General features: G+C 35.0%; 1 protein-coding gene across 12 annotated transcripts in view; it reads right to left on the bottom strand.

Annotated features, from left to right (window-relative positions):
* The window catches only part of KHDRBS2 (KH RNA binding domain containing, signal transduction associated 2), a 598658-nt gene that overhangs the window by 483892 nt on the left and 88537 nt on the right, over positions 1-26229 (bottom strand). For all 12 annotated transcript variants that reach the window (XR_004917485.2, XR_013441225.1, XR_004917482.2 and 9 more), the window contains exon 2: positions 22357-22484. Coding sequence is in view for 7 of the 12 variants with exons in the window: in XM_078055184.1 (XP_077911310.1) it covers positions 22357-22484 (128 nt within the window). In the remaining 5 variants the exon portion in view is untranslated. The remainder of the gene's footprint in view (positions 1-22356; positions 22485-26229) is intronic.

The raw sequence follows: 26229 nt of genomic DNA, 5'->3' as shown, positions 1-26229 counted from the left end.
AGGGAGCGCATGTACAAAAACCCTATTTATTTGCCAACATGTATGAAGTGACCAAAAGAAAGCTGTCTCCTAAATCATAATTATACCTTTCATAAGTATTTCCAAATTGATTACAGTTAAGTACAGGACTAATCGCAGCAGCACTGTGCCCCAATAGCAAATAAGATTTATCTCCTCTGCACCAGCCCCAATTCAAGTGTTAAGAAATGTATACATGTACACATCAATGACAATGCTAACTTTTGAAACATTGGCAGAAACATTTATTTGCAGATACAAAAATATCCGCATAGGTTCCTCCACTGGTAAAAGGGCTTTAACCTTTTGACCTGGTGAATGTTGGAATGAGCAGTTCCCGCTGTTAAAGACTGCACTTTTATGCCCAAGTCCATACCCTAACAGTATTTACACTCAGTTATTTATAAAGATCTCTTACCATTAAAAATGCACACAACATAAGATCTACAAAAGGACATTCACATGATCAACACACAGTTATTAGCCTTCAGACTGGTTCCTCTACAGAAATTACATTTTGGGTGTCTCAGTTATTTTTGCTTATGCAGTTGACTAATCCCATGAGGTTAGAAGTTTGCATTATGTTGCTGCAATTTTCCTAGGACAGTCAATCTTAGGGATTCAAAGACTTGGGAGATGGCCCAAACTGAAGTAAGCAAGTTTTTTTTTTTTTTTTTTCCCTACCTCTTCCCAGAAACACTCTACTAAGCAGAAGATCTTCCTTAAATCTGTCACATAATAGCAGTATCTTTAGTAAGCTAGGATTCTCTGATTTTACAAATTACATTATCAATATGTCTTTTATAGAGAGAAAGAAAGAGAAAATATCTTATTTCCCATAAGTCACTGGTCACTGGACACTGCTTAATTTCACTTTGTTCAGTTCCATCATGGTTTTTCTTTTCTTTTTTCCAAAATCAAGTTAGGCTGCACCTGAGACTCTTCTAGGACACACACACACACACACACACACACACACACACACACAGAAAGAAAAAGAAAAAGAAAAAGCTGCTATTCAAAGAACTTTTACAGAAATAATATGTGAGAAGAAGGATGTGTAATAACAAAGAACTCAAATTAAACCCTAGGAATTGCCAACATTTCTGAGAGGTTTCCGTGGGGTAATATGGAAAGCATAGTGGCTGGAGGGGATGATAAATGTAATCAGTAAACCACTTACAGTGTCTTGTTAAGAAAGGGTGTGAATATGCATGATAATGCTGATAACATCTCTTTTCTTTACACCAAGGGTTCTTTGCTTCTCCCTGTACCTGCTGCCTGAGGAGGTCAATTAGCCAGGGACTGAATAATTTACTTCAGCACCAAAAGTCTGCATACGAAAGGATAACACAAACCTCTTACAAATGTTATCCATTTCGGATCTAGAAGCAAATAAAAAAGGACACAAATGCTCCACAGGATATAGTAAAAACGTTAAAGGCTCTGAAACAAGCAAACTGGAATCGTAAGTACTGCTCATGGCAAATGGGTTAGCATACATTTTTATCTTAACACTTACTGAACAGACTGACTTCAAGAATTGACTTTGAAAATTAATAAAAAGTTGTCTGTAACTGGATTATCTTTGGTCATATTTTTAGTCAATTACAGTCAATATACGAATAAAAGCAAAGTCCTGATATCCTCTTTTTAAGCAGTCTATTTTCTTACCATAGCCTAAACCTCTAGTACTTACTGTTTACAATTATAAAGAACAAGGTCCATAATACGGACATAAATTAGTTAATCTTGACTGCTCTTTATAAGCATGGCACTCAGCTTGGCACTAAGAACAAGGAGATAAAAGGCAGTCCTTAGCTCCAAGAAGCCCACGAAGTTTGGAAACAAGATTCTGTACATTAACAGGGATTTATAATGCAATGTGATACGCATGATCATGTAAGTAAGCACAAGGTCCATCATAAGAACTAAAACAAGTGAGAAAAAAAAGTGAACACCCAGAATTCTCTCATATGCACTCAAAGTTCCTTAGAACAACATAGCAAAAACAGAAAGGGTTTTGGGTATTCACTTTTAACACCCAAAAGAATCTTACCCCTTCATCACTGCCCTTTTCCTTCCCTCTTTATATATGTCATTCCTCAATGTCTTAAATCACCTTTCAGATCCCCTGAGGAGCCTTTCCTTATTCTGGAGTTTTGGATAGTAGCATGCTTCCAAACCACGGTGCAGTTCACCTCACAGGCTCTGTCCACACGGCATTGTAGTGGTCTGCTTACTTGTCTACTTCCCAAGCTAAAAGGTCTTTAAAGGAAAAGTGAGCATTTAAAAAACAAGTATTACTACAGGTGTTTGTAGTTCTACTGCTTAGCATGGTATGTGACAAGAGTAATTTGCTCAACAAATATTTATTAAATACGTTAACTTACAGAGACTATAGAAGATGATGAACTGATATAAATCAAATAAAGCACTTTCTAAGAATTCAACAAACATTAGCTCTTTTAAAGCCAAGTATAATATGGTTCAGCATGTAAGAACTTGTTGGTCACAGAAAAAAAAAAAAAAGTTTTAAGAAAATAACCCCAGTTAAAGGTATTTGTGGTTATATAAGGATATCTATCAAAAACCTTTTCATCCATATAGGCCTATGCAGTTAGACAAAGCTGTGTTCTAACCTTTTACATCTAACATGTACCAGCACTGGCCGGTAAGCAATCTATCCAACCCAGCTGAACTCAATTTTTCTTTTTCACATGTGAAGTTATAAATTGTTAAAAAGGATTAAATGAGATAACAGATGTGAAGTTTAGCTCTGTGGCTGGCATGTAGTACATCTTGAATTCATAATAATCTTCCTTTCTTCACTATACACCCATGGCAAACCAGATCAGCACTGGGAGCAGGGGGTGGTCTTAGAAAGTCACGCAGCCAAAAGGAAACACTACATTTAACCCAGCTGTGTTGGGCTGGTTCCTTTACTACCACATTCCAGTCTCATCATTTGGGGGGAATAAAGGTCCATCTCTTCAGTCATGGCCCTGATAATATTCTTGCTGCCACCGTGTGGTTGGTGGCAGTTGATACAGGGATCATTCTTGAGAGTTTATTAAAAAATAAATAAATTTTTTTAAACTATAGCATACACTGGGAGCTTGCTCACCATGGTTTAGAAGGTGTGCTGAGTATCTGATATGCATCATCTAATTTTTTAAAAAGAAAGAAAAGAAAACCCTGTGGGGTTGGTACTATTTGTATTCCTGTGCTAGAGATGGCTACAGATCCCTGACATGGGAAAGACAGTCCCTTGCTCGCACCCGTTGCTAGTAGTAAGTAACACAGCAATATTTCAGATCAGACCAGTCCCATTTCAGTGCCTAAACACCAAACCATAATGTTGCCCTTTTTTTTCCTAAATGGTGTTCCACTAAAGATTGAAAAATGAATTCTTTAAAAAAAAAAAAATTGATCCAAACAAACATTTCTCAAACCACCGAAATAAAAAAGGCTGGTTCCTCTGTCTTCATTTATTTGGATATTTTGCTTCACTGTAAAAGTCATTTTTCCCACAAGGAGTTTGTTGGTCCTTTGGGGTCTAGGGCTGTGCCCCAGGAATCTTTATATTCCCAGAACCCAGGGAATATTTATAAGGAAGACATCAAATCAATGTGTTAATGATTTTTTTTTTTTAAGATTTTTATTTATTCATGAGAGAGAGAGGCAGAGGGAGAAGCAGGCTCCCAAGGAGCAGGGAGCCCGATGCGGGACTCAATCCCAGGACACTGGGATCATGACCTGAGCCGAAGGCAGACGCTTAACCATCTGAGCCACCCAGGCGCCCAATGTGTTAATGATTTTAATTTATAGTCCTGTAAGCAACTGACAGATCTTATCTTGTTCTTACATCAGTTGAAAAGCCAAAGATAATCCTTCCTTACAATTCATGCTTGATCTTAATTTAATTTCAATTCTCCCTGGACAATCTTCCCTTCAGCTTCACTTTGTAACTTTCATCCCCTACCCTCCCAAGAGATTTTACCTGCATCTTTTGTTACAAGGCAGCAGGGTGGAGGGAGGGAGCATACATCGACTCTGGACTCATACCATCAAATTCTGCTTAGCCACACACTATTGATATAATCCTGAGGTATTTAGTTAATTTCTGTTAGCCTTGGTTTCCTCACCTCTAAACTGGATATAAGAACTTAACTGTATCAGAACTTCCCCCTTACTGTACAGTCAATAAATCCTACTTTCCCTTCCTTCTAGCTCAAAAAACAAATTGGGTTCACATACTGTCACATAAAACCCATCTTTTTCTATGCTTCACAATCACAGTCCCAGAATTAATCTTTTTCTCTCTGGGAATATTCCTGAAATGCTGCTTTCTTGAAAATTAAGCAATAGGATTGCTTTTAGATTTAAGATTTTCCCCTTCAGAGATGAATAGAGCTTTCCTTAATCTTAACCAAGAGAAACATTTCTAAGAGTATAGATAAACAAATGCTACTTAGTCTTCTCCAGGCTTGAATAATCTAAGATGGACAATGACACATGTCTTGGAGATGCAAATTAACTAAACAAACACTGAAGGAAGAACAAGCAAGATATTTAAGCTGTTGGGTGGTGAACTAAAGTTGCTATTAGCACAAGAAAAAGAAAGGTTATTCACGCATGTATGGGTACATGCGCACACACACGCACACAGACATACACACACTTTCCAATATTGCAGTGTAAATAAAAAATGTCAGCAGGCTATCCTAACAAAGATTCAGCACTGGTATTAATCTCCAATAAAGATGGCACATAACATATGGAGCAAAAAGGCTGTATCTTCAGAAAGATATATATTAATCACATGGGCAAAATTTTTAAAAAAAGAAGGGAAAATGGATATAACAGAGTAATGCAGTGAATATTAAGTATGTGGTCTGGAGCCAATTGCCTGGGTTGAGTCTTATATATTCATATATTGATAGGTATGTGAATAGGTAATATACTTTTCTTCCCCATAAGTTAATGTCTTCATTGGTTAAAAGGGAATAATAATGATACTTAGCACATGGGGTTTATATGAGGCTTAACTGAGATAATACAAGTAAAAAGCACAGTGCCTGACACTCAATAAGAATTCATTAAATGTTCTCCCATCCAAATAATACATTATATGTTAAAAAAAAAAAAAAAGAAGAAGAAGATAGCAGGAAGGGAAGAATGAAGGGGGGGAATCGGAGGGGGAGGCGAACCATGAGAGACTATGGACTCTGAGAAACAAACTGAGGGTTCTAGAGGGGAGGGGGGTGGGAGGATGGGTTAGCCCGGTGATGGGTATTAAAGAGGGCACGTACTGCATGGAGCACTGGGTGTTATACACAAAAAATGAATCATGGAACACCACATCTAAAACTAATGATGTAATGTATGGTGATTAACATAACATAATAATTAAAAAAAGAGTGAAAAAAAAAGAATTCATTAAATGTTCATTCTTAGGCATATGAAGACAAATGGGCTTGATTCACTTGCTTTAGAAAAGGCATTACTCTATTTAATAATCCATTGACTTTCGAGAAAATATGTAATTGACAAAAAGGACTCTTAGTGTGGTATACTAGTACTCAATCAAGTTATTAAAAAATTTGAAGACAGAATTTTTGCAGGAGACTGTCCAAAATTTCATTAAAGATGATGATAGAAAATCTATATTCAAATCTTGACCTGACTCAATTCCTCTTTGCAGTTCATTTACCCCTTTGCCACCTGCTTTCTCCAAGGGGACAGCTGGCATAAATTGGCACGGGTTGCTCTGTGGCTGTCATTCACACACACACATTACTCCTAAGGAATGACTGAGAAGTAACTTGTGCATGACAAGCAACCTCGGGGAACATAACTCAGATCTGAAATAAACAAATTAATATCTTCAGCCTGTTACAAGCTCTCTAAATTGCATATTTAGATTCCATGAACACAGCAGTGTAAAGATATGGAGCCTTGGATCCGCCTGATAGCATCAGGGCTTGGGCCCCCGTGAGGCTCACTGGTGATTATGTATGTGAATGATGGGCTTGGAGGGGAAACCCTGGATTGTGAAACATTATTTCACAGTTTATAGTTTGCTCAATGGGATAAACATTAAACTTCACATTTTAAGGTCATATCTCAAGGATTAGCTTCACTCTCTTCTAAGACTTAAATTCATTACCATAAACTATGAATGAATTGAGCATTAGGGAATAACCTGCTTAGTGTTTTAAACAGGACATGCTGCACAAATTCCAAATCCAGATTTGCTTGTACAATTCTAATGCTGAGCATATGATGAAGGTCCTTAATGCTTGCTTATTGTAAAATCTGGTTATTAATAAAGAAAAACAAAGATGAGTATTGAGTCAAATTTTTGGAATCCATTCATATTTCATCTCAAATAGCACAGGAGCACTTTCTTTTTGTAGTGTGTTATGATTGGTGTTACGATAAAAAGTGTAATGCATGGCCCCTAAAAGATAAGAGGAAAAAAAAAAAAAGAAAAGATAAGAGGTTTCAGTCTGTATTGTTTTTAAAAAAGCACAGAATAATAACAAAACACAATGGTTCCCCTTTTTAAGAGTGTACATTTCAAGATAAGTGATATATTCATTCCAATATTTATTTTTGTAAAACATGGAGAGAAAATAATAAAATATGATCAGTGCTTCCCAAGGCCATGATTACATCTTGATGTATGGGCAAAGGGGCGGAGATTTAAGAACAGCTACTGTCAGATTCACTCAACCCTCCTTAGTGCCAAATTTTTCTTGTTCACTAAACCTAATGAAGAACATTCCTTTGCTTTTTAAAAAATGTCTGGCATAATTATATTCCGTTCTCTTGAATCATGAGTATAAGCTAAGGGAGATTCTTATGCAACAACCAGAAGTCTTCCACCCAGACTTTGCCTAAAGTGCTGATAGTGTGACTTTAAAGGTAACAATCCCAAACATTTTTCGTAGACATCCTACTTAATCATTCAACACCCACCTCCCCTGAAGTCACAAAACAGACCTTTCTTAAGGAGTTGGGGTACTAGAATCCTACGTATTTGCTTTCTTTTTTTCACTAGCAGAAGCTCTTTTATCACTGGATTAATCATCTTTGTACTAAAATGACCACAATACTTCCTGGACAAGATAAAATGGAGGAAGCCAAGCAGGGTACTGATGGAGCATAATGAGAGGTTGCATCAGAGAAGGCTTTGGCATGATCAAGTGCTGGTTCAGAAAAGGTAGGCATAGAGGTAGAACAAATATGCGTGGGCTCCTGGGACACACCACCTGACTGTGTTCTCTCTTGATATCTCCCTCTTCCATTTCTAGTTATTACAACTGTTGCATGACTTTCTAACCTAGATTTGAATAGAAGAAAAAGGGAACGAAAAGACCTGAAATTATTTCACTATTTAGTGACTTTATAGGACTTCTAGCCAGATACTTCAAGAATATATCAAATTTTACTTAAGAAATAGCAAATAATATCAGCTCTGTTTTTTAGGCTATCTGTGGAAGAAAGAAACAGGGTTCCAATTTATATGCTCTCTCAATCTCTGCTAATCTTTCTTTGTTGAAGGATTCATTTCTTAGCATTCCCTCAGTTTTTTCTATCCATCTAAAGAAGTGGAGAGAAGGGCTGCCCAAGTGGCTCGGTTGGTTGAGTGTCTGACTCTTGATTTCGGCTCGGATCATGATCTCAGGGTTGTGAGATCGAGCCCCGTGTCCGGTTCCACACTGGGCATGGAACCTGCTTAAGATTCTCTCTCTCTCCCTCTCCTTTTGTGCCTCCCCTTCCGTCTCTTAAAAGAAAAAAGTGGAGGAAAAAAAACAAAAAAAATTAAGAGTTCATAGATAAAGTGGTAAAAAAAAGATCATGTAAACAAAAAAGATAAAATTGAAAGAGTATCACAAATGATGGTGAAGAGAAGAGTATCAACTGAAGGGTCACTGTTTTAAAAATACAAGACCACATGCCTTTATTTTATTTAGATTTTGGTTATACAACCACACAAAGCTTTGAATTTTGAAGATTAGTCGTACCACAAATATACCAAAAGATAGAAGTGATTGATGATGGGATTCAAGGGAGAGTGAAACCATTCAAATCATACAAGAAGTATCATGAGGATTGGATTTAGGCAGTGGGAAAACATTAAAGGGTCTTACAGGAGAACAACATGTAAAACTACTTACTCGAGATCCTTTATGAAGAATACATCAGAAGGAGGAAGACTGAATTCTGCAGAACATGTCAGAAGGCTATTGCAAAAATGTATGTCAAGAATGATGGTAGCCTAAAGGAGGAGGGGTGGCAGTGGGGCTAGAGAAATATGAATGGACTTGAACTGTGCTTAGAAGGTAAGAATGTACAGGCTTTGGCAATTATAAAGTCAAATTAAGAGTCAAAAATGATACCCAAATTTCTCTCTTTGTAACAAAGACAATGATGTGCCATTCACTGAAATAGGAGCAAAAGAGTAAGAACAGATTCTACGGAAAAGGGTAGTAATTTGGTTTTTGATCTTGCTGAGTTTGAGTGGCCTTGGGGACATTCAGGTGAGGATGTCAACTAAGTTACTGAATAAATCTGGAAATCAAAAAAAAAAGATATCAGCTAAAGTTTTGGATTTTAAAGTCATTAACAAATACATTGCTCTGAGGATCATGGCAGGAGATGGAATTGCCGGGGACTGGTATAAAGCAAACATAAGGGACCTGGGCCAAGACCATAATGCATGTATCTTCTGCCTCGTTTGGCTCTCTTCTCAACAATGCCCAGCACAGCAAAATGCACATACATTCATTTTATTCAACTTCATTGCTAAGCTATTATTTTTTTCTTTAATGTAAAAATACTATTCATATAATCTAAAACAATTTTCCTCTCATATGGTTGTTTTTAGAATGCACAGAATAAGCTATCCCCAGATCTGCCTTCCACAGTTTACAAAAATACAAGAGTTCACATAAGTAATTTGCAAGAAGAATGGAAATAGGGGGAAAGTGATAGTTTCTGCATAATCTTTCTATTTTTGTGAAAATTAGAGTGTTCTATCCCACTGGTGTGTCTTGGGGGAAAAATCCCATCATAATTTCAGAGTACATAATGGGCTCACTCCTTTCTCACACGTGTGAAATACAGTTGCAGCAATTTCTCTGTCTAGTTAGACAACATATTGTCTGGCAGCAGAATTGTGTATGTTAATTTAATGCATTTCCCCATACATTTCCCAGGGTGTAGTCAGAAACCATTCTATCCATACCAGAAAAATAAAAGGTTCTTAGTAATGCCATCGATCCAATTATATCTGATAGCTTAGGTACAGAATCACTGTGTGTAAAGAAGCTTTTAATAATTTCAAACCATCTGTGATGCAAACATAAAAACGATAAACATGTGAAAAATGTTTCCCAAGTTCCACTAAACTATGTGCTTTTTCTTGTGTCTTGTACCATATATTTTTTATCAACCAAGAAGTTACATTTTAATAGTTAATTTCATAGAGAATTTTTGAAGACTACGTTGTCTTACAATAAAACATTCCTTTGACTAATTCAGTAGATTTAGATTGAACTAAAGCAAGATGGAATAATGGGATACATGATCAAATGCTGGTAATAAAGTCAACTGCATGGTTAGTATGAAACTATAAAATCAAAAATTATTTGAAGACTTTGAAATTAGATCCTGGCAGATAACCAAAACTATCAAAAGTGTTCATAAACTTGAGTTTTTTCTTAATTTGATGAAAATTCGGATGGGCATTGACCACTTCAGAAATTAAATTTTCCTCATTACAATTTTACCTTAAAATATAAATTCTATTTTGGACCTAACACTAGTATTCTATTTGAATTGCAACAAATTAAGAGTACAGAAAGGGAAATACTCTCCTAAGCATAAGTATGTCATTAGATTTTTCTGGCAATGAGAGTTACTCCTCTAAAAAGTTAATTTTGTAGCTTTTTATGATACCATAAAATTAATAATTTTTCCATTAGGTTAAAGTATAATGCCTTACTCTAAAAGAAGAAAATAAAAATGATGTAAACTAAGCCTATGGATTATGATTTCTAATTTCACATTACACGGGCTTTCATACAAATGAAGCAAAGTTACTATTGGCACAAGTGATAATGAAGAATTCTGTGAAACTTCAATATTTGTTGGTTAGTTCTAGAACTACCTAACAGATACCCAACTAAATGAAACACAAAACATTTCATTCTCACTTAGTTAGTACATGTAATTAAAAATAAACTAGCAGCCGCATTAATTTCTGCCTCTAAGAGATGTGTCTTAAGATGGGAACATAGGAAGTAAACAAAATACACTGTCAGAGTATGTACTCATGTTTTAACACAAACTGGTATACAACAATGAGTCATAGATTTAATATGTAAAAATTCAATAATAGCAATATGGTTTATATAAACCTCATGATTTAATATTATATGCAGAATATTCATTTTTAATGAATGAATGTCAATCTATGACAGTTCACAAATTTAAATCTCAAATTCCAAACATATGAACAAGGAGGTAGAGACTATATGTGAGCAATGCTTTACAGTTCTATTTAAAGAAATAAGGATGAAATTTAGTTTGTAAATAAACATTGTAGCTATTCAAGATAACATTTATGCATAAGTTTTCTTCTCTTCTTCACTCTTAATTAATTATTAAATGTCTATGTGACTTTAAACAGTTTAATTATCTGTGCCTCAATTTCTTTCTCTAAATAGTACATATTCCACAGAGATATTAAGTGGATTAAATCAGGCAATACTATAAATCACAGATAAAATTGCTTGATACATGGTAGTCAACAAATAAAACTTTTACTACCCCCAATTTAATCATTATCCCATTTCATCCACTTTCTCCCTATTTTTATTAATGCCTTAATGTCGCCCTTTCAGGAATAGTATTACAGAACTCTTAGGGAAATAATTCCAATTTATCTGTTTTATCACACACACACACAGCCGGATACAGACTAGGTGCTTCCCCACCAAAAACACTGTTATTAGGTGGGAAAAAAAAAAAAAGAGAAGAAACTAATTTTTACTTAGTGATGATACTTGTGCAAGCTTACACCGTGTGCTGATGCAAGCCAAATATACAGATATATTTTCATGCATCCTGGGTGAAACTTCAGGGCGTATTATTATACTCATGTTGCAGCTGAAAAACACTGAGGACGAAGGTGTTTATGGAACTTTCCACTGTCATAGTTGAATGAAGGTGGAGCTGTGATTCACACTTAGGTCTATCTGGTCCAAAATTCTGTTATTTTCCCAGTACATATACTGCCTCTTCACAGCTCTCTTCAGCCTCTCAAAAACTCTACATCTTAATATATTCTTACAGATTTCTTTCCAGAAACAAAGAGGCCAGACCTAAAAATTACCAGGTTGCAAAAACCTCCATATAAAGTTTCTCTATTGAGAGGACTTGACAGAAAAATAAACATTCCCCTGATCTTACCCCTCTGTTCCTCTCAACCCTACATCCCAAATAATACCCTCTCCCTCTTTCTCTTACCTACTTTTTTTTCAAATAATGCCTATTTTCCCTATATCTTTGCCTCCTTTTCATGCCTCAGTCTCTTAAGTTTAAAGGAAACTGTTAAAGACAATCTGACTTCAGGTTTATATTTAAACTAACACCATCCCAAAGCTTCAGAATCTATCCCAGTACAAAGCCATACTGGGACAATTGTTTAAATCTACTATAGGACATCTTGAGACCCATGAAAGCATCTTTTTAATTTTCACATTTACGAGTCAAATACCAGGTGACTGCCATGTAGATCCAATAAATATCTCCTGAATGAATGAATGAACTGGAATTAATATTCAGAATTATGATGTGGAAGCCTCGTAGGCTCTTTTGTAAAAGGTCAAATGATGTTCAATATACTGCACTTACTAAAAATGGGTAATTAAATAATAAAACTGTAACATGATATTCAGAAATGACTTGAAAGTAATTTTTGAGTTAACCTTTAACTTCATTTTAATTAGAAAATTTGGCTAAGTAACCGATTATCTAGGCATTAGAACTGAGTAAAATTTTCAGTTATTGCTTTCTTCTTGTACTCGGGTTCTCTCTGGCAAGATTAGAGCAGCACTGGGGCTTTAGGGAAGACAGCAATACTGGGGTCTCCTTGAGAGAAACTGATGTCACTCCTACAAATGTGACAGGTCCCCTGAAAATTCTGTAAGAAGAGGCCAAGAGGTGAGAATAGGGAGATCTTTGTTCTGGGTCGGTTGTACTTCCTCCAGAGAGGGTGTCTTAGAAAAGAGGCTATGTAGTTATACTATATTCATTCACCAATTATTTATAAACCACCTAACTATGTGATAGGCATTGCTCTATGTGATAGGGATACATGACTGATAGAGAAAGACAAGGAGACTTGGCATTTTTTCCAGTTTACATACTAATGTAGAGAAACCATAAAAATAACAAGTAAATTACAAAATCCATTAGAAGGTGATACCTACTATGGAAAAAAGAAAAACTAGAGAAGGGTAAAGGGATTGTGAGTACTTGCAGAGGGATAGATGAAGGAACTTGTAGAAGCATAGAGACTGAGGCCATCAGAGTAATCCAGGTAAGAGAAATGATGACTTAGGCCAGGGAAGTAACAGTGGAGGTGGTGAGAGCTATTTGATTCTTGATGTATTCTGAAGATAAGACTCCCAGATTTGCCTGACAGGTTGGATAGGATGTGTGGGAATAAGAAAGGAGTCAAAGAGGTGTCCACAATTTCTGATCTGACCAAATAAAAGGATGGTACTGCCAACCAGTGAGACACGTGGGGTCAGAAGAACATCGGTTGAATATGAGATGTCTAGACATCCACATGGTGATGTCAAGTGGGTGGCTCCATATATCTAAGTCTTGAAGAGAGGTCTTGGCTGGATCGTCAGTTTATACGGTACATAAAGCCATGTCATAGGTGAGATGACCAAGGGAGTGTGAATATACATAAAGAAGAGCGCCACGGCAAATCCCTGGGAAACTCCCAGGTTAAGTTGTGGAAGAGAAGAAACCAGCACAGGAGGCTGAGAAATGAAACCAGTTTTATAACAGGACATAAAAATAAATCTGGTGCCCAGAAGCCAAATGAAGACAATGTATCAGTGATACTTCAATTAAGACCATGATTCAAGTGTTTTAAGAGAGATTTTTTATGATGCAGAAGGCAGAACCAGGACTAATAGCAACTTACAAGGATTAAAATCATTATTTCAATGAGGAAAACAAATTCGAACAGCAACATCTATTCATTATTAGATCCAGCTGTTTTATAATATATTGAACTTTCTTTTTAATCACTAGAGGTATTCATAGACAGGCTGATGAGTATCACAGATCCTAGAAATGATTCCTAATTGGGTAGAAGATTAGACCATACGACCTATGAGATACACTCCAACTAATGAATCTATTGTTTCTGCCTCGCTTAACACCAGAGGAGAAATACATCTGCTTTTCCATCTGTGGGCCTTTGCAATCTAAGCAGTCTGTGTCCAGAGTAATCTCAATGCCTCTTCATATAAAAAAAAAAAATGAATCATAACAATGGTTTGATGCAAAGAAGAGAGGCTGTGCTACAAACACACCTGAATTTCAATGTTAACACTATCACTGATACATTGTGTGGCTTTACGAAAGCTCCTTAAATATTTTTAAACCTTGGTCTCTTCTTCAGAACTCTTACAGTATTCTTGAAGGAATAAAATAGTTCACTGTGCTTTGCTCAGTGTTTAATATGCACTGGGTTCTTAAAAAAACCTTAATTCTCTAAGTGGGAGGTCCCAGATTTAAGGACTATTTTCATGTTTTAAAGTTAGCTGTTCCTGCAAACTTGAGTTCTAGAACACATTCCTCATTTAAGCAACATACTTACTGATAAACCAGAAAAAGAAGTGTATGATTTTTTCATTAACACAAAATTTTTTTTGGTTTTGAAGATAATAAATTTTGAGGAGTCATGTTTGGAGTCAAATTTTCTACTGAATGTTTTAAGATGTCATTTGCTTACATTATCATAATTGAAATATATTCTTTTCTTAAGAATTTTTTGTATCATTACTTATTTATTTGACAGAGAGAGATAGCAAGGGCACAAGCAGGGGGAGCGGCAGGCAGAGGGAGAGGGAAAAGCAGACCCCCTGCTGAGCCAGGAGCCCGATGTGGGGCTCGATCCCAGGACCCTGGGATCAGGACCTGAGCCAAAGGCAGATGCTTAACCGATTGAGCCATCCAGGCGCCCCTAATTGAAACATACTCTAATTTCATAAGAAGCTGTGAAATTAGAGCAGCTGGATATGAATCCTGAATTGGTCATTTCTTAGTAATGTGATTTTGGCAAATGAGTTCCTCTGAGACTCAGTTTCCTTGTCTATAAGATGGGAAGGAATGAATTATTAGAATTTTTATGATAATGAAATGAGTTAATATATGTAAAAACTACAAAATAAAGTGTTTGATTTATTAAAAAAAAGTCAATAATCCTTAGTTTTTATTATTTGCTCCTCTGTTCTAGGAAAAAATTTTAATCAGAACTAATTATTTCTATTTTAATATGTTGCCATTAGCCCAAACTATTTTTTAAATATCTTTATTAGGAAAATAACATATTAACACTAACTAATTCAAACAGCACAAAGAGCCTGCAATAAAAAAAGGGTCTCCTTCCTTTTACTTAGAATCTATCATCTTATATATATGTATACAAATATAAACATAAATATATTCCTTTTATACTAAAGAGGAATAAACTATCATCTTTTATACTTTCACTTAACAGTATATATGTTTGCAAATATATAATTATTAAATAAACTGCTAGATATCCAACTGCTTCCGAAAGTCTTTGCCTTTGTGCTTTTCATTGATTTTGCAAAATTGCTTCCCCAAATGGCTGAATCTCAATGCTCTGAGCAACAGGTTATGGAGTGTTTTTTTCTCCATACCGTAACATCATTTTTGGTTATAATCAAACTTGTCAGTCTGATAGAAAACAGAAACATTTCAAGTAAACAGTACATGTGTGATAGCTATCTGTTGATATCATCAACTTCTTGTGCAATTAGAAAAATTGAGTCCCTTACATATAAAGAAAATGAACTTTCTGTCATGTGTTTCTCAAATATTTCTCAAATAGTTATACCAGTTTGGCATTTTAATTGTGACCTTTAATTTTGGTAATCATCATTAGCATTTTTGCTGTACTTGTACAGAAGTTTTATGTCATAAAATATTTTAATTGTTTACTTACAGCTTTAGTATTTTTCCATCTTTCTTAGAAATGCCTTCCCTCCGGGGCACCTAGGTGGCTCAGTCGTTAAGCGTCTGCCTTCGGCTCAGGTCATGATCCCAGGGTCCTGGGATCGAGCCCCGCATCGGGCTCCCTGCTCAGCGGGAAGCCTGCTTCTCCCTCTCCCACTCCCCCTGCTTGTGTTCCCTCTCACTGTGTCTCTCTCTGTCAAATAAATAAATAAAATCTTTAAAAAAAAAAAAAAAAAAGAAATGCCTTCCCTCCATTAAATATATTTCCCATAATATATTCTACTTTTTTTTTTGCATTTAATCTTAGACCAGTTGAGATTTATGTTGGTGGAAAAGATGAGTTAGGGATTTAATCTTTCTTTTCTTTTGCCCCTAAATGCGTCACTAGTTATTTTTCCAATATTTATTATATAAAGGATTTCTTCACTCTGATTACAAATATATACTTATTATAGAATATATGTCCATGTTTATTTCATGAGGAATGAGAAATCTATTTTATCAAATGACTACTTGATCCTATTTTAAAATTCAGTAAATTTTTAAAAGTATGTTTAAGTACTCAACCAGTCTTACATCCCTGAAATAAAATACATTTGAGTGTAATTTATTCTGCTTGTAATGTGCCATTTAAATACATTTGCTAGTATTTTTGTGACATTATTTTTTATTGTGATACATTTATATAACATAAAATTTACTATTTTAACTATTTTTAAATGAGCAATTCAGTGGCATTAAGTACATTCACAATGTTGTGCAACCATCACCACATCCATTTCCAGAACTTTTTTCATCATCCCAAAGACAAATTTTGTATCCACTAAACAGTAACTCTTCATTTTCCCCTCTCCACAGCTCCTGGTAACCCCTATTCCATTTTCCATGTGTATGAATTTGCTAGTTCTAAGTACCTTCATATAAGTGGAATCATACAATATTTGTCCTTTTGTGTCTGGATTATTTTACTTAGCATATTTTCAGTGTTCATCCATGTTATAACAGGTATCTGAATTTCATTGCTCTTTAAGGTTGAATGTTCTATTGTACACACACACACACACACACACACCACATTTTGTTTATCCATTTATCTGTTGAGGATATTTGGGTTGTTTCTGCTTCTCGGCTATTGTGAATAATGATGCTATGAACACTGGCATACAACATTTGGTAATGTTTTAAAGCTCTTGCATTGATATTCAAACTGAATTCTTGTAATGTTTTATTTTTTGTGATATCCTTGTGAAATCCATATATTTTTAAGGAAATTACTTATAAAATGGTAGAAATCTAAATGCGTTACAGAAATTTAACAATCACTTAAATTTGAGAAAGCAAATAAAAGTCACAATTTTTCTGCATGGATCTAAATTTCTTTCAAAAAGTTCTTATAGTCAGGTTCTAACTTAGTAGTACAAGTAACAGTAATCCCTTATCTAGATGTTTGGTGGTGGGGGGTGGGGTGCATTAATTTTTACTTCCTGTATCCTTTCCAGAGTAAGCTTGTTTTTCTGCGAATCTCAATATATACAGTGTTTGAATTTATATCAAATTCACTTGCTTCCATATGTCAGTAAGTCCTTCAGAGTCAATAACAATATGGGAATCCATTAGACTGCTAATGTAGCGCCTCTTGATTTTAAGTGATCTCTCTTCTCTAGTCTTTTAAAAGATCTATCTATATGAGAAGCCACTTCTACTGCAACAACAAAAGAAATGACAGAAGAGCTATCTATGTTCTACAGGCGCAGAGAAACTCACTGAAGGCTCGCCGAATTAAACAAATAAATGAACAAGTAAGCGAATGAAGAATGGTCAGATTATAGAAAGGGACGTGAGGTGGAAGATCTTTTCACTCTCAAGGAACCCCTGAGTAAGGATATAGATTTGGACACATTTCAAAAGGCACTTGCATTTTAATCATCCTTTTGAAGTAGTTTACAGTTTTTCCAGTTGAGGGTAAATGTGAAATAACCTGGCAGAAAGGAAACAACAGATTAAAATAGACTGAAGATCCTCTAAGAGATCTAGACATAGAAAGGAGAGATTATTTTGAGAAGTAGGAGGACATATTTTGTGAGGTTGTGCTGAGCCCATTAAAAAGGATGTGGAGAGAAGAACATAATTCAGGATTAGGAACCCATGGGTCAGTGTTACATGGAGACAAAAAAAAATTTAAGTACCAAATGGAAAATAATATTGAAATACATGCGATGTGCATTAGTTACAACAGAAGAGTTATTGGTTAAGACAAGGACTAGACAATATCACCACAAATTTCTAAATTTTGCCAGAAAACATAGTTATTTCAGGTGCCATTCTACTGGAGAGAATGCAGTCCATAGTATTTTGGAATGTTTTTCTTTTTCATAGAAAATGTGACTCTGAGTGTCATGTTATTTTCCAATTGAGATTTACATTCACAGGTGAGAGACTAGGAAACTGATATGAATGAAATTGAAATCACAAAGCCCAATCAAATCCTCTCTTCCATTTCCTTTAGAAAAGTAAAAAGCAACGCTATGCAATAGTCTCTGTCTGGTAAAGATAAAACAGGTTTAAGATGTAAGCTACTGAGTGGCTTTTGGAAAACCACATTGCTTAGAAAAATAGGGAGGTGTTTCCAAGATTGTAGGAGGTGATACTGGCTTTGAAATACGGTCATAGTTTCCACAGTTAGTAACTCTGGGTCTCTATTACCTCTTCTTAAGTGATCTGATAATTACTTAGAAAGTTAGAAAAAAATAACACTCAACGAGAATTTGGCTTTGGGTTTTCATCTTTTGGAGTAGAGAGAAAGAAACAAGCTCTGTGAGAAGACATGCCAGGTTTTAGAGACTGGTTCCAGCCAGGCACAAAGGTAGCCCCTCTCTCTGGGACAGAGCAGAGTAACCGAAATATAGGGCAAATGTGGTGCTTTTGAGCATATTTTGGAACTTTCATTTTCTGCGTTAATCTACATAAAGAATTGATTTGAAAAGCAGCACTGGGGAACGTGCTGCGTTTGATCTTAAAAGGGGCCAAATTTGGGGCCGATTTACACTCCTGGCAATCTACTGCTTTAAAAAGTTGGCAATAACTCAAGTTGAGAAATAAAAAGTGGGCCTCAAGGCAAATTTAATTGAAGGCAAGGTCTGATGCATTTCAGAGGATTCTGAAGGCAACATCAAAAGACAGTTTTAAAAGGCATTGAGAGGCTGGATTGCGCAGGTGGCCAAATAGGTATAGTCGCAAGCAACCAGCAGATCTCCTGCGAGTGCAGGCGGCGCCTTCCCATCCGCCCCCCTCTCAATTTGCCCACGCTTGTGAGGCACGGTCCTTCTGCATGTCTAGCAGTAACAAAATACAGCTTTAGCCACTTATATGTATCTTTGTTTCTTAGGTCCTCTAAGGCACTTGTTGGTGGAGGACCAAGAAATCATGCTATTTTTCTTTCTTCCAATGATGAATATTGTCTTCACTAATACCAAATTGATACCCCAAGCTACGGTTCTATTCTTTTCTTGGATATGTAATAGCTTTGCATGTCAACACTAAACCTAATGCAATCTTTGAAGACACTTTATTTTATTTTATTTTTTTAAAAGATTTTATTCATTTATTTGACAGAGACATCAAGAGAGGGAACACAAGCAGGGGGAGCGGCAGAGGGAGAAGCCGGCTTCCCGCCGAGCAGGGAGCCCAATGTGGGGCTTGATCCCAGGACCCTGGGATCATGACCTGAGCCGAAGGCAGATGCTTAACGACCGAGCCACTCAGGTGTCCCTCTTTGAAGACATTTTGAACAGCGACGAAACTCAATTCCCATTTTTCCAACACAGTAAACAACTGGATACAAGAAGGCATGGCCAAGTTTACGTGGGCCAAGTTTACAGACAACTTGTTATAAGTTATGACCACTGCTTGCCCGACAGGGACTGTAAAATGATCCTGATTAGAATATGCATACCAGTTGGAGATGTTAAAATTTTTAAAAATAACTGTGTATTAGACTATGAAATATAGTACGTATGGATTTAGGGAGAAAGAGTTCATGTTAACAACAGTGAATTTTGTGCATGAATCTCTCCAGGATCTTCTGCATGAATCTCTTAGGATTATAGAGGAACATACTGCCACAGGTTGCCTCCTTGGAGACTAGACTACCAAGAAATAATTGCACTGATTCTGAAACATCTGTCAGTGCAAACAAGAGATGCGCATAGTCTATTTCTTGACTAATCTTGTTGCAAACAAAAATATTAAAAACAAGTAAGAAAAGCTGTTCATTATAATAATTTGATAATATGACATGTTTCCCCCCCCAATAAGTGATTAAACATAAAGCACGAGAGCTAAATAAATCATTCTTAACATGTTTGAACAGGATTTTTATATTTTCCATAATTCAAAATCTTAAACGTCTTTCAATTCCTTGTGTTACTCAATTAAGTTGGCAAATTAACTTGATATTGGAGACTAATTGAAATCAAATCTACCCAAAAAGGTCACGTAGTAAAGTCAGGATCAGGTCATTTCCTCCAGAAGTCCCATAGTTCTTTATTGCCCTTTGTTGGAGGAGACTGTGTCATCACCCACACTAACTACCGGACCAAACAGACAGCAGACATCAAGGGGAGAGATGGCTCTGAGGGAAGCTGTGAAAAGTAGGTCTTTCTACAATGTACCCCCTGAGGGATAAATCACTTTTTATTATAAAAGATTAAACTTTAAATCCATAAATACTGTTGTGCTCCGCTCAACCGTTCCTAGTATCACACCACACCACATACTTTACAGCTCCCAAATGTACATCCAATATGGCTCAAGTGCAGTGACTGTAATCTAAACCCCACTGATATTTTTGAGAGGTGGGCAATAATCACTCAGCAGGAGGGAATCACCACTTTTGAAATGAAATCCGGCTTTCAGAATGTTGGTTTTAATTTGTTATACTACAAAAGCAAATGAAAACAAATGTAGGTCAACTTGATAGATGATTCTGTTCTGTTCTGTTTCTCAGTACCTTTTTCGGTAAAAGGGCTCTAAGACTTCTCTCATTGTGATAACTGGATGTATGAAATGCACATCCCTTTAAAAATAATTTAAAGTGATTTAGCATTCTATTCATCAATTAAAAATGGCAAATTTTCTAAGGCATAAATTGTTACTTGATAATATTCCATAAAAGTACTAATCATTAGGAGCTCTCATTCCTCACAGTCTTCCATATTTTACATGAACAAGTAATATAAAAATGTGAGCATTATCAGTCAAGTTAAAAATGTAATGGCTCCCACAAAAGTGAAGAATCTACAATAACAGCAACCTCGCTAAATAGCTCCATCTGCAACAAAGATATGTCTTTGAGTAATTCATAATTTCCCAGTTACCTCATTTGGAAAATAAAAGTTTTATATATTTTATGATTTTGAAAATTAGTCCCAGCGTAAACATTCTGCGATTCTAAAAATTCTAGGAGGTACAATAATTTGCTAGTGAGATATGGTCTGCTTCAATACAAATAGGCAGTTTTGTTGTTTGGTCATCTTCCCGTAAATTATGAAATTAAATCTCACACAAAAATTAGACACTATATATACAGTAGTCTTGTTTCAATATTCATCATCACACATCAGATATAGACTATTGCAATCTTCAATATAAAATCACTCATGCTGCCACTTGAAAAGCCACCAGGACTTGAAATGCCTTTTATATCTTGCCAACCTGATTTGGTCAGAGATATAGAGCTGCATGTTATTGAGAAGGAGATACTGAGTCTGTCACTGGCTTTCCCATATCCAGAGAATGGACAAGTGTTATTCTGAGAAACAGTATCAAGTTATATAATATTTAAATATACGATTCAGAGAGAGAATCTTGTACTTCATAATGGATTAATCAAATTCCTTTAAAAAAAGACATTTTTCTTCATACCCACATTTCCACCACATTTCATTACTAAGTAAACATTTTTATGTACATTTCTTTGCCTAATTTGATATTCATAAAAACATGATTAAGGAATAAGTCTGAAAAAATTTAATTGTAAAATATATATCTATTGAATGCACCTTTCTTGTAATAGAGTAAATCTAGCTAAAAAAAAAAAATCCCACAAAAAACAAAACACTTGCATGCCCAAAAACCTCATCTGAAAGTTAAATTTTCTGGTTTGGTGGGCTGCAACAATTTATTCCTGTTTGAAATAATTATAAACACAACATTCCACTTAATAATATTTACTAAAATTTATCATATTAGAAGACAATTGGTAAAAACTACAGCATTTCTGTAATCTTTATTATTAGGATAATTACATGGTCCTTGTTTAGATTTACTCTTCAGAAAGTAAATTACCAGCTTGAATCTGAGTTTCCATTGTTAGCATACTTAATTTATTAAAAAAAAGGAAGTCCTTTTACCCACTGGAATTTATGAATATAAGTGATGAAACCATGCCATTGAATGCTATGTCATGATTCTGGTGATACAAATCTCATATGATAAGAAAATGTCTAGTGAAAAAGTACTCTCAAGAGAACAGTATGGTAATTATTTTTATAAATGAACCCTGACTACAGGAGACTAGAGGTTATAGTCTAAGGGGCTAATAAAGACTAGAAGACTTTCCTGGTTATAATAATTTCCTGTGGATTGGCTAATCCTGTATATTTAGTATCATTAATTCTACTCTTTTTTATAATAGGAATATACATTATAACAGGAAACAAAACATAATCAAGTGAGTATGTATATTTGGACAAATGTTGAACCATTTACATGTCAAATAAATAATTAAAATATCTAATTATGTTTCCCATATTCACTGAATAAAAGTGCTATAGTCTTTGGTTGAAAAATTGTTCTCAATTGTTGTACTTTCAAAGACTTCTCTTTCCTCTAGATCAGTATCATATATATGTGTATACTAATATAATGAAGTTTTAAATATTTCATGAAAGACAATGAATAAACATTCATCAAGTCTAATTTTTATCATTTTTTTTTCTTAATTCTATGAAAACAGAGCGTATATTGCAGTACCTTTGGATATTGCTTGACAGGAATCAATACCCTTTCTGAGAGCTTTATGTTTTTGTTGCTGATGACATCAAGATATTTCTTTTCTTCATCTTCCTTTTTTCCATCAGAACCTTGAAATTTTTCAATTTCTGAAAAAAAAATCGCAAGAAAAAAACAGTAAGCAAAATGAGAAGTCATCATAAATATGATTGTTCTTATTACTCGACTTCTTAAAAAAGATTTTGAAAACCCTTGATAGAATTGAAACACCTGTTAACAGCTATGTGCATGCTGCTACCCACAGGTTAAGGTGACCTCTGTGGGGACGTCTGGGTGGCTCAGTCGGTTAAGCATCTACCTTTGGCTCAGGTCATGATCCCAGGGTCTTGGGATCAAGCCCCGTGTCAGGCTCCTTGCTCAGTGGGACTTCTCTCTCTCCCTCTGCTGCTCCCCCTGCTTGTGCTCTCTCGCTTGCTCTCTCTCTCTCTCTGACGGATAAATAAATAAAATCTTAAAAAAAAAAGATGACCTCTGTCAACTAAAACTAAAAAGTTACCATTGAAGATGTGACTGTCTTCCATGAAAGTCACATGGAACTTTGTTGGAAGTTCCAACTTAATTTTTAGCATCTTCAAACAAAACACAAGGAAGAATATGCCCTTTAGCAATTTAAAATATCTAAATTAACATAATTTTCCCAGGGACAATAAATAGAACAAAATATATTTTAAGGTTATGTTTCATTTTTACTCAGAATTATTCTTACAAAAAATAATGGAAAATAGTAATCATCTATTATCAAATAGGATAGCAAAGATAAATAGCATGTTATTTTATATTGTCACAAAACTTAAAGGTAATTAAAAAGGGGGTCACGGCAAAGTCTTTTAAAGGATTAAATCTGTAAATGTTATCATTCATATTCATCATTATGAAACTATCTGTCCATGTTTAAAAAGAATCACTACTTTTGCCTTATGAGACTATTCCCAAAATGGATATTTTTGAGCAAATGTACAATCTTTATCTATTCTTTCTTTTTAAAATTAGTTTATTCCACAAAGATTCTTAAACCTCTACTATGGGTACCACAGATAAAACAGAAGACAAGAAAATGTCTCTGCTTTTATGGAATCTATATTCTGATGGGAAAAATAAATAATTAGAAAATGAACATGTATGTACATGCATATTTATGTGTGGGGGTAAAGAATAAATAAAGCTATTAAGACATGTTTTTTAGTTTTGTTAGAGACAGAACAAGAACATTTTGTTTCTGTAATTTTGGAGTAAAGGAAAGGTGATGATACCCATTAAGTATGGAAATTCTCAATTCATACTAATTTATATTGCATTTTGAAACAGTTATTTTATAAAGATCTGACTACTTCTGGAGGTAAAAAGAATACTGTATTGCATCTAACAGCTTTGTTCTTTGTTGTTTTATTTGTAATTAGCATCTTTTCCAAAATGATTTCACATACCTTATGTAAAATCACTGTAACATTTGGATGCAAATCTTTTAGCATATTGTTTATTTGGCTCACGTGGAATTGTTAAAAAAACTTTTTGAAGTAACATTACATTGCTTACTCAGATAATGGAATGAATGCTATACTTCATAGTTTGCACAAAGTCATTTACAATCACTTTTTTCAGGTATATGCTCTAATTTCCTAACGATGATTATCTTAAACTGTGCTGGTTGAAAAGAAGCTATATGTAATATGTCTATAATTTCTACTTAGAATGATGGCATCAGATTCTTACTTTTCCACTCCAGATTATTAACAAGCCACTTTAACTGACTATCTTTTTCAACCAAGAAGCATTCGCTATCCAGGCTTTTCAATCCCTTATATAATTATTAGATACAGAACTCTGACAACTGCAAAGAAAGAATATTCATTCTATCTTCTGATACTGAGAGTGAACTTCTGATCACTGCCCTCTGGGTACATGCGCCTATCTAATACCATACTTCCTAGCTTGCTGAGGCAATTGTAATGTGGGACACCCTGAAGAAACCAACTCAATACCCAATCTATTAAATGTACGGTTTCCCCCTTGTCACTCTGTCATAAAATAAATCGAATTTGTCTGACATTATTTGTTCTCTACAAAACTACTACTACCTTGGCATTTTTAGATGTTTGCAATTTGATCAATCAATGATTAATTCCAATAAATTTTCCATCAAGAAATGGAGCTGAATAAAATACCATTTCCACTGCTTTTTCTGCTCATTTCTACACTTTCCTTTAAAAAATGTTGATATATCTTTTGCCCTTCTGACTCTTTCAGGGAGTTATCTTGTCTTTCTTGACATATCTACATGACTAATAGCTCAGTAACTGCATTTGTCAACTGCATAGTGTAAGAATGGTATGAGCCAAATTTGCCTGATTTTAAAACCAGAGAAAACAATGTATACAACACCTTTCCTTTCTAATTTTAGTTTAAAATACTTCTTTGTTTCATAATTAATGCATTTTCATTGTGGAATGTTTAGACAATACAGGTACCCATAAAAATTTAAAGGCACCCATTGTCATCTAGCAATAACTAAACAGTTTTGTGTAGAGGAGTTGAACAATGTTTTATATTTTTATATGGTCTCTCTTTAAATTTAGCTTCCATATTATTGGGAAAACATATTGTATATTAAGGCAGGCTTATGTTAAATCCCAGTGGTTACAAGGGAATACACCCATGACCAAAAGTTAATTCTGTTGTAATCTCATAAATTTAGTACTACGGAGAGAGCCACGAAAAATAAGACAAGGAATGCTAAAAAAAATTCTTGAATGAATATGGCTATTAACAGATAAAACGTGAAAGGAGAACAGAAGATACTAAATTTTTTCATCTTGCAAAACTGAAATTCTAGACCCATTAAACACTCATTTTCCATCCCCTTCCCACAGGCCTTGGCAACCAGCTTTTCACTATCTGTTTCTATGCTTGACCGCTTTAGATACTTCATATGAGTAGAATAGCACAGTATTTGCTCTTTTATGACTGGCTTATTTCACGTAGCATAATGTCCTCAAGGTTTAGCCATGTTGTAGCATGTGTCAGGATTTCCCTCTTTTTAAAGTCTTTAAACATTCCATTGTAGATATATACCACATTTTCTTTATCCATTCATCCATCAATGGACAGCTGAGTTGCTTCCTCCTCTTAGCTATTGTGAATAATGCTTTGATGAACATGGGTGTGGAAGTATCACTTTGAGATCTTTCTTTGAATTATTTTGGATATATACCCAGAAGTGCGGTTGTTGAATCATATGGCAATTCCATTTTAATATTTTGAGAAACCTCCATACTGTTTTCCATAATGACGGCATTTTATAATCCCAACAAGAGTGCCTAAGAGTTCTGATTTCTCTGCATCCTTGCCAACACTTGATATTTTCTGTTCTTTTGATAGTGGCCACCTAATGGATGTGAGGTGATATCTCATTGTGGTTTTTATTTTAATTTCTCTTGAGCATCATTTCATATGCTTGTTGACCATCTGTATTTCTTTTATGTGGTATTATCTATTTAAGTTCTCTGCCCATTTTTAATTGGGTTATGTGTTTTATTGTTGTTGAGTTGTAGAATTTCACTATATATTTTGCACAATGATTAGATATATGATTTGTGAATATTTTCTCCCATTTCATAGGTTGCCTTTTCACTCTGCTGATTGTTTTTTTCGATGCGCAGAAGTTTCTCAGTTTGATATAATCCCATTTATTTTTACTTTCGTTGCCTGTGCCTTTGGTGCCATATCCAAGAAATCACTGACAAATCTAATGTCCTGAAGCTTTTCTCTTATGTTTCCTTCTAGATGTTTTATAGTTTTAGGTCTGTAATCCATTTTGAGTTAGGTTATATGTATGGT

Source organism: Halichoerus grypus, chromosome 9, assembly GCF_964656455.1.
Source record: "Halichoerus grypus chromosome 9, mHalGry1.hap1.1, whole genome shotgun sequence".
NCBI classification, from domain to species: Eukaryota; Metazoa; Chordata; class Mammalia; order Carnivora; family Phocidae; genus Halichoerus; species Halichoerus grypus.
The sequence above is the reverse complement of the archived record's forward strand: the minus strand, read 5'-3'. Positions and strand labels throughout refer to the sequence as shown.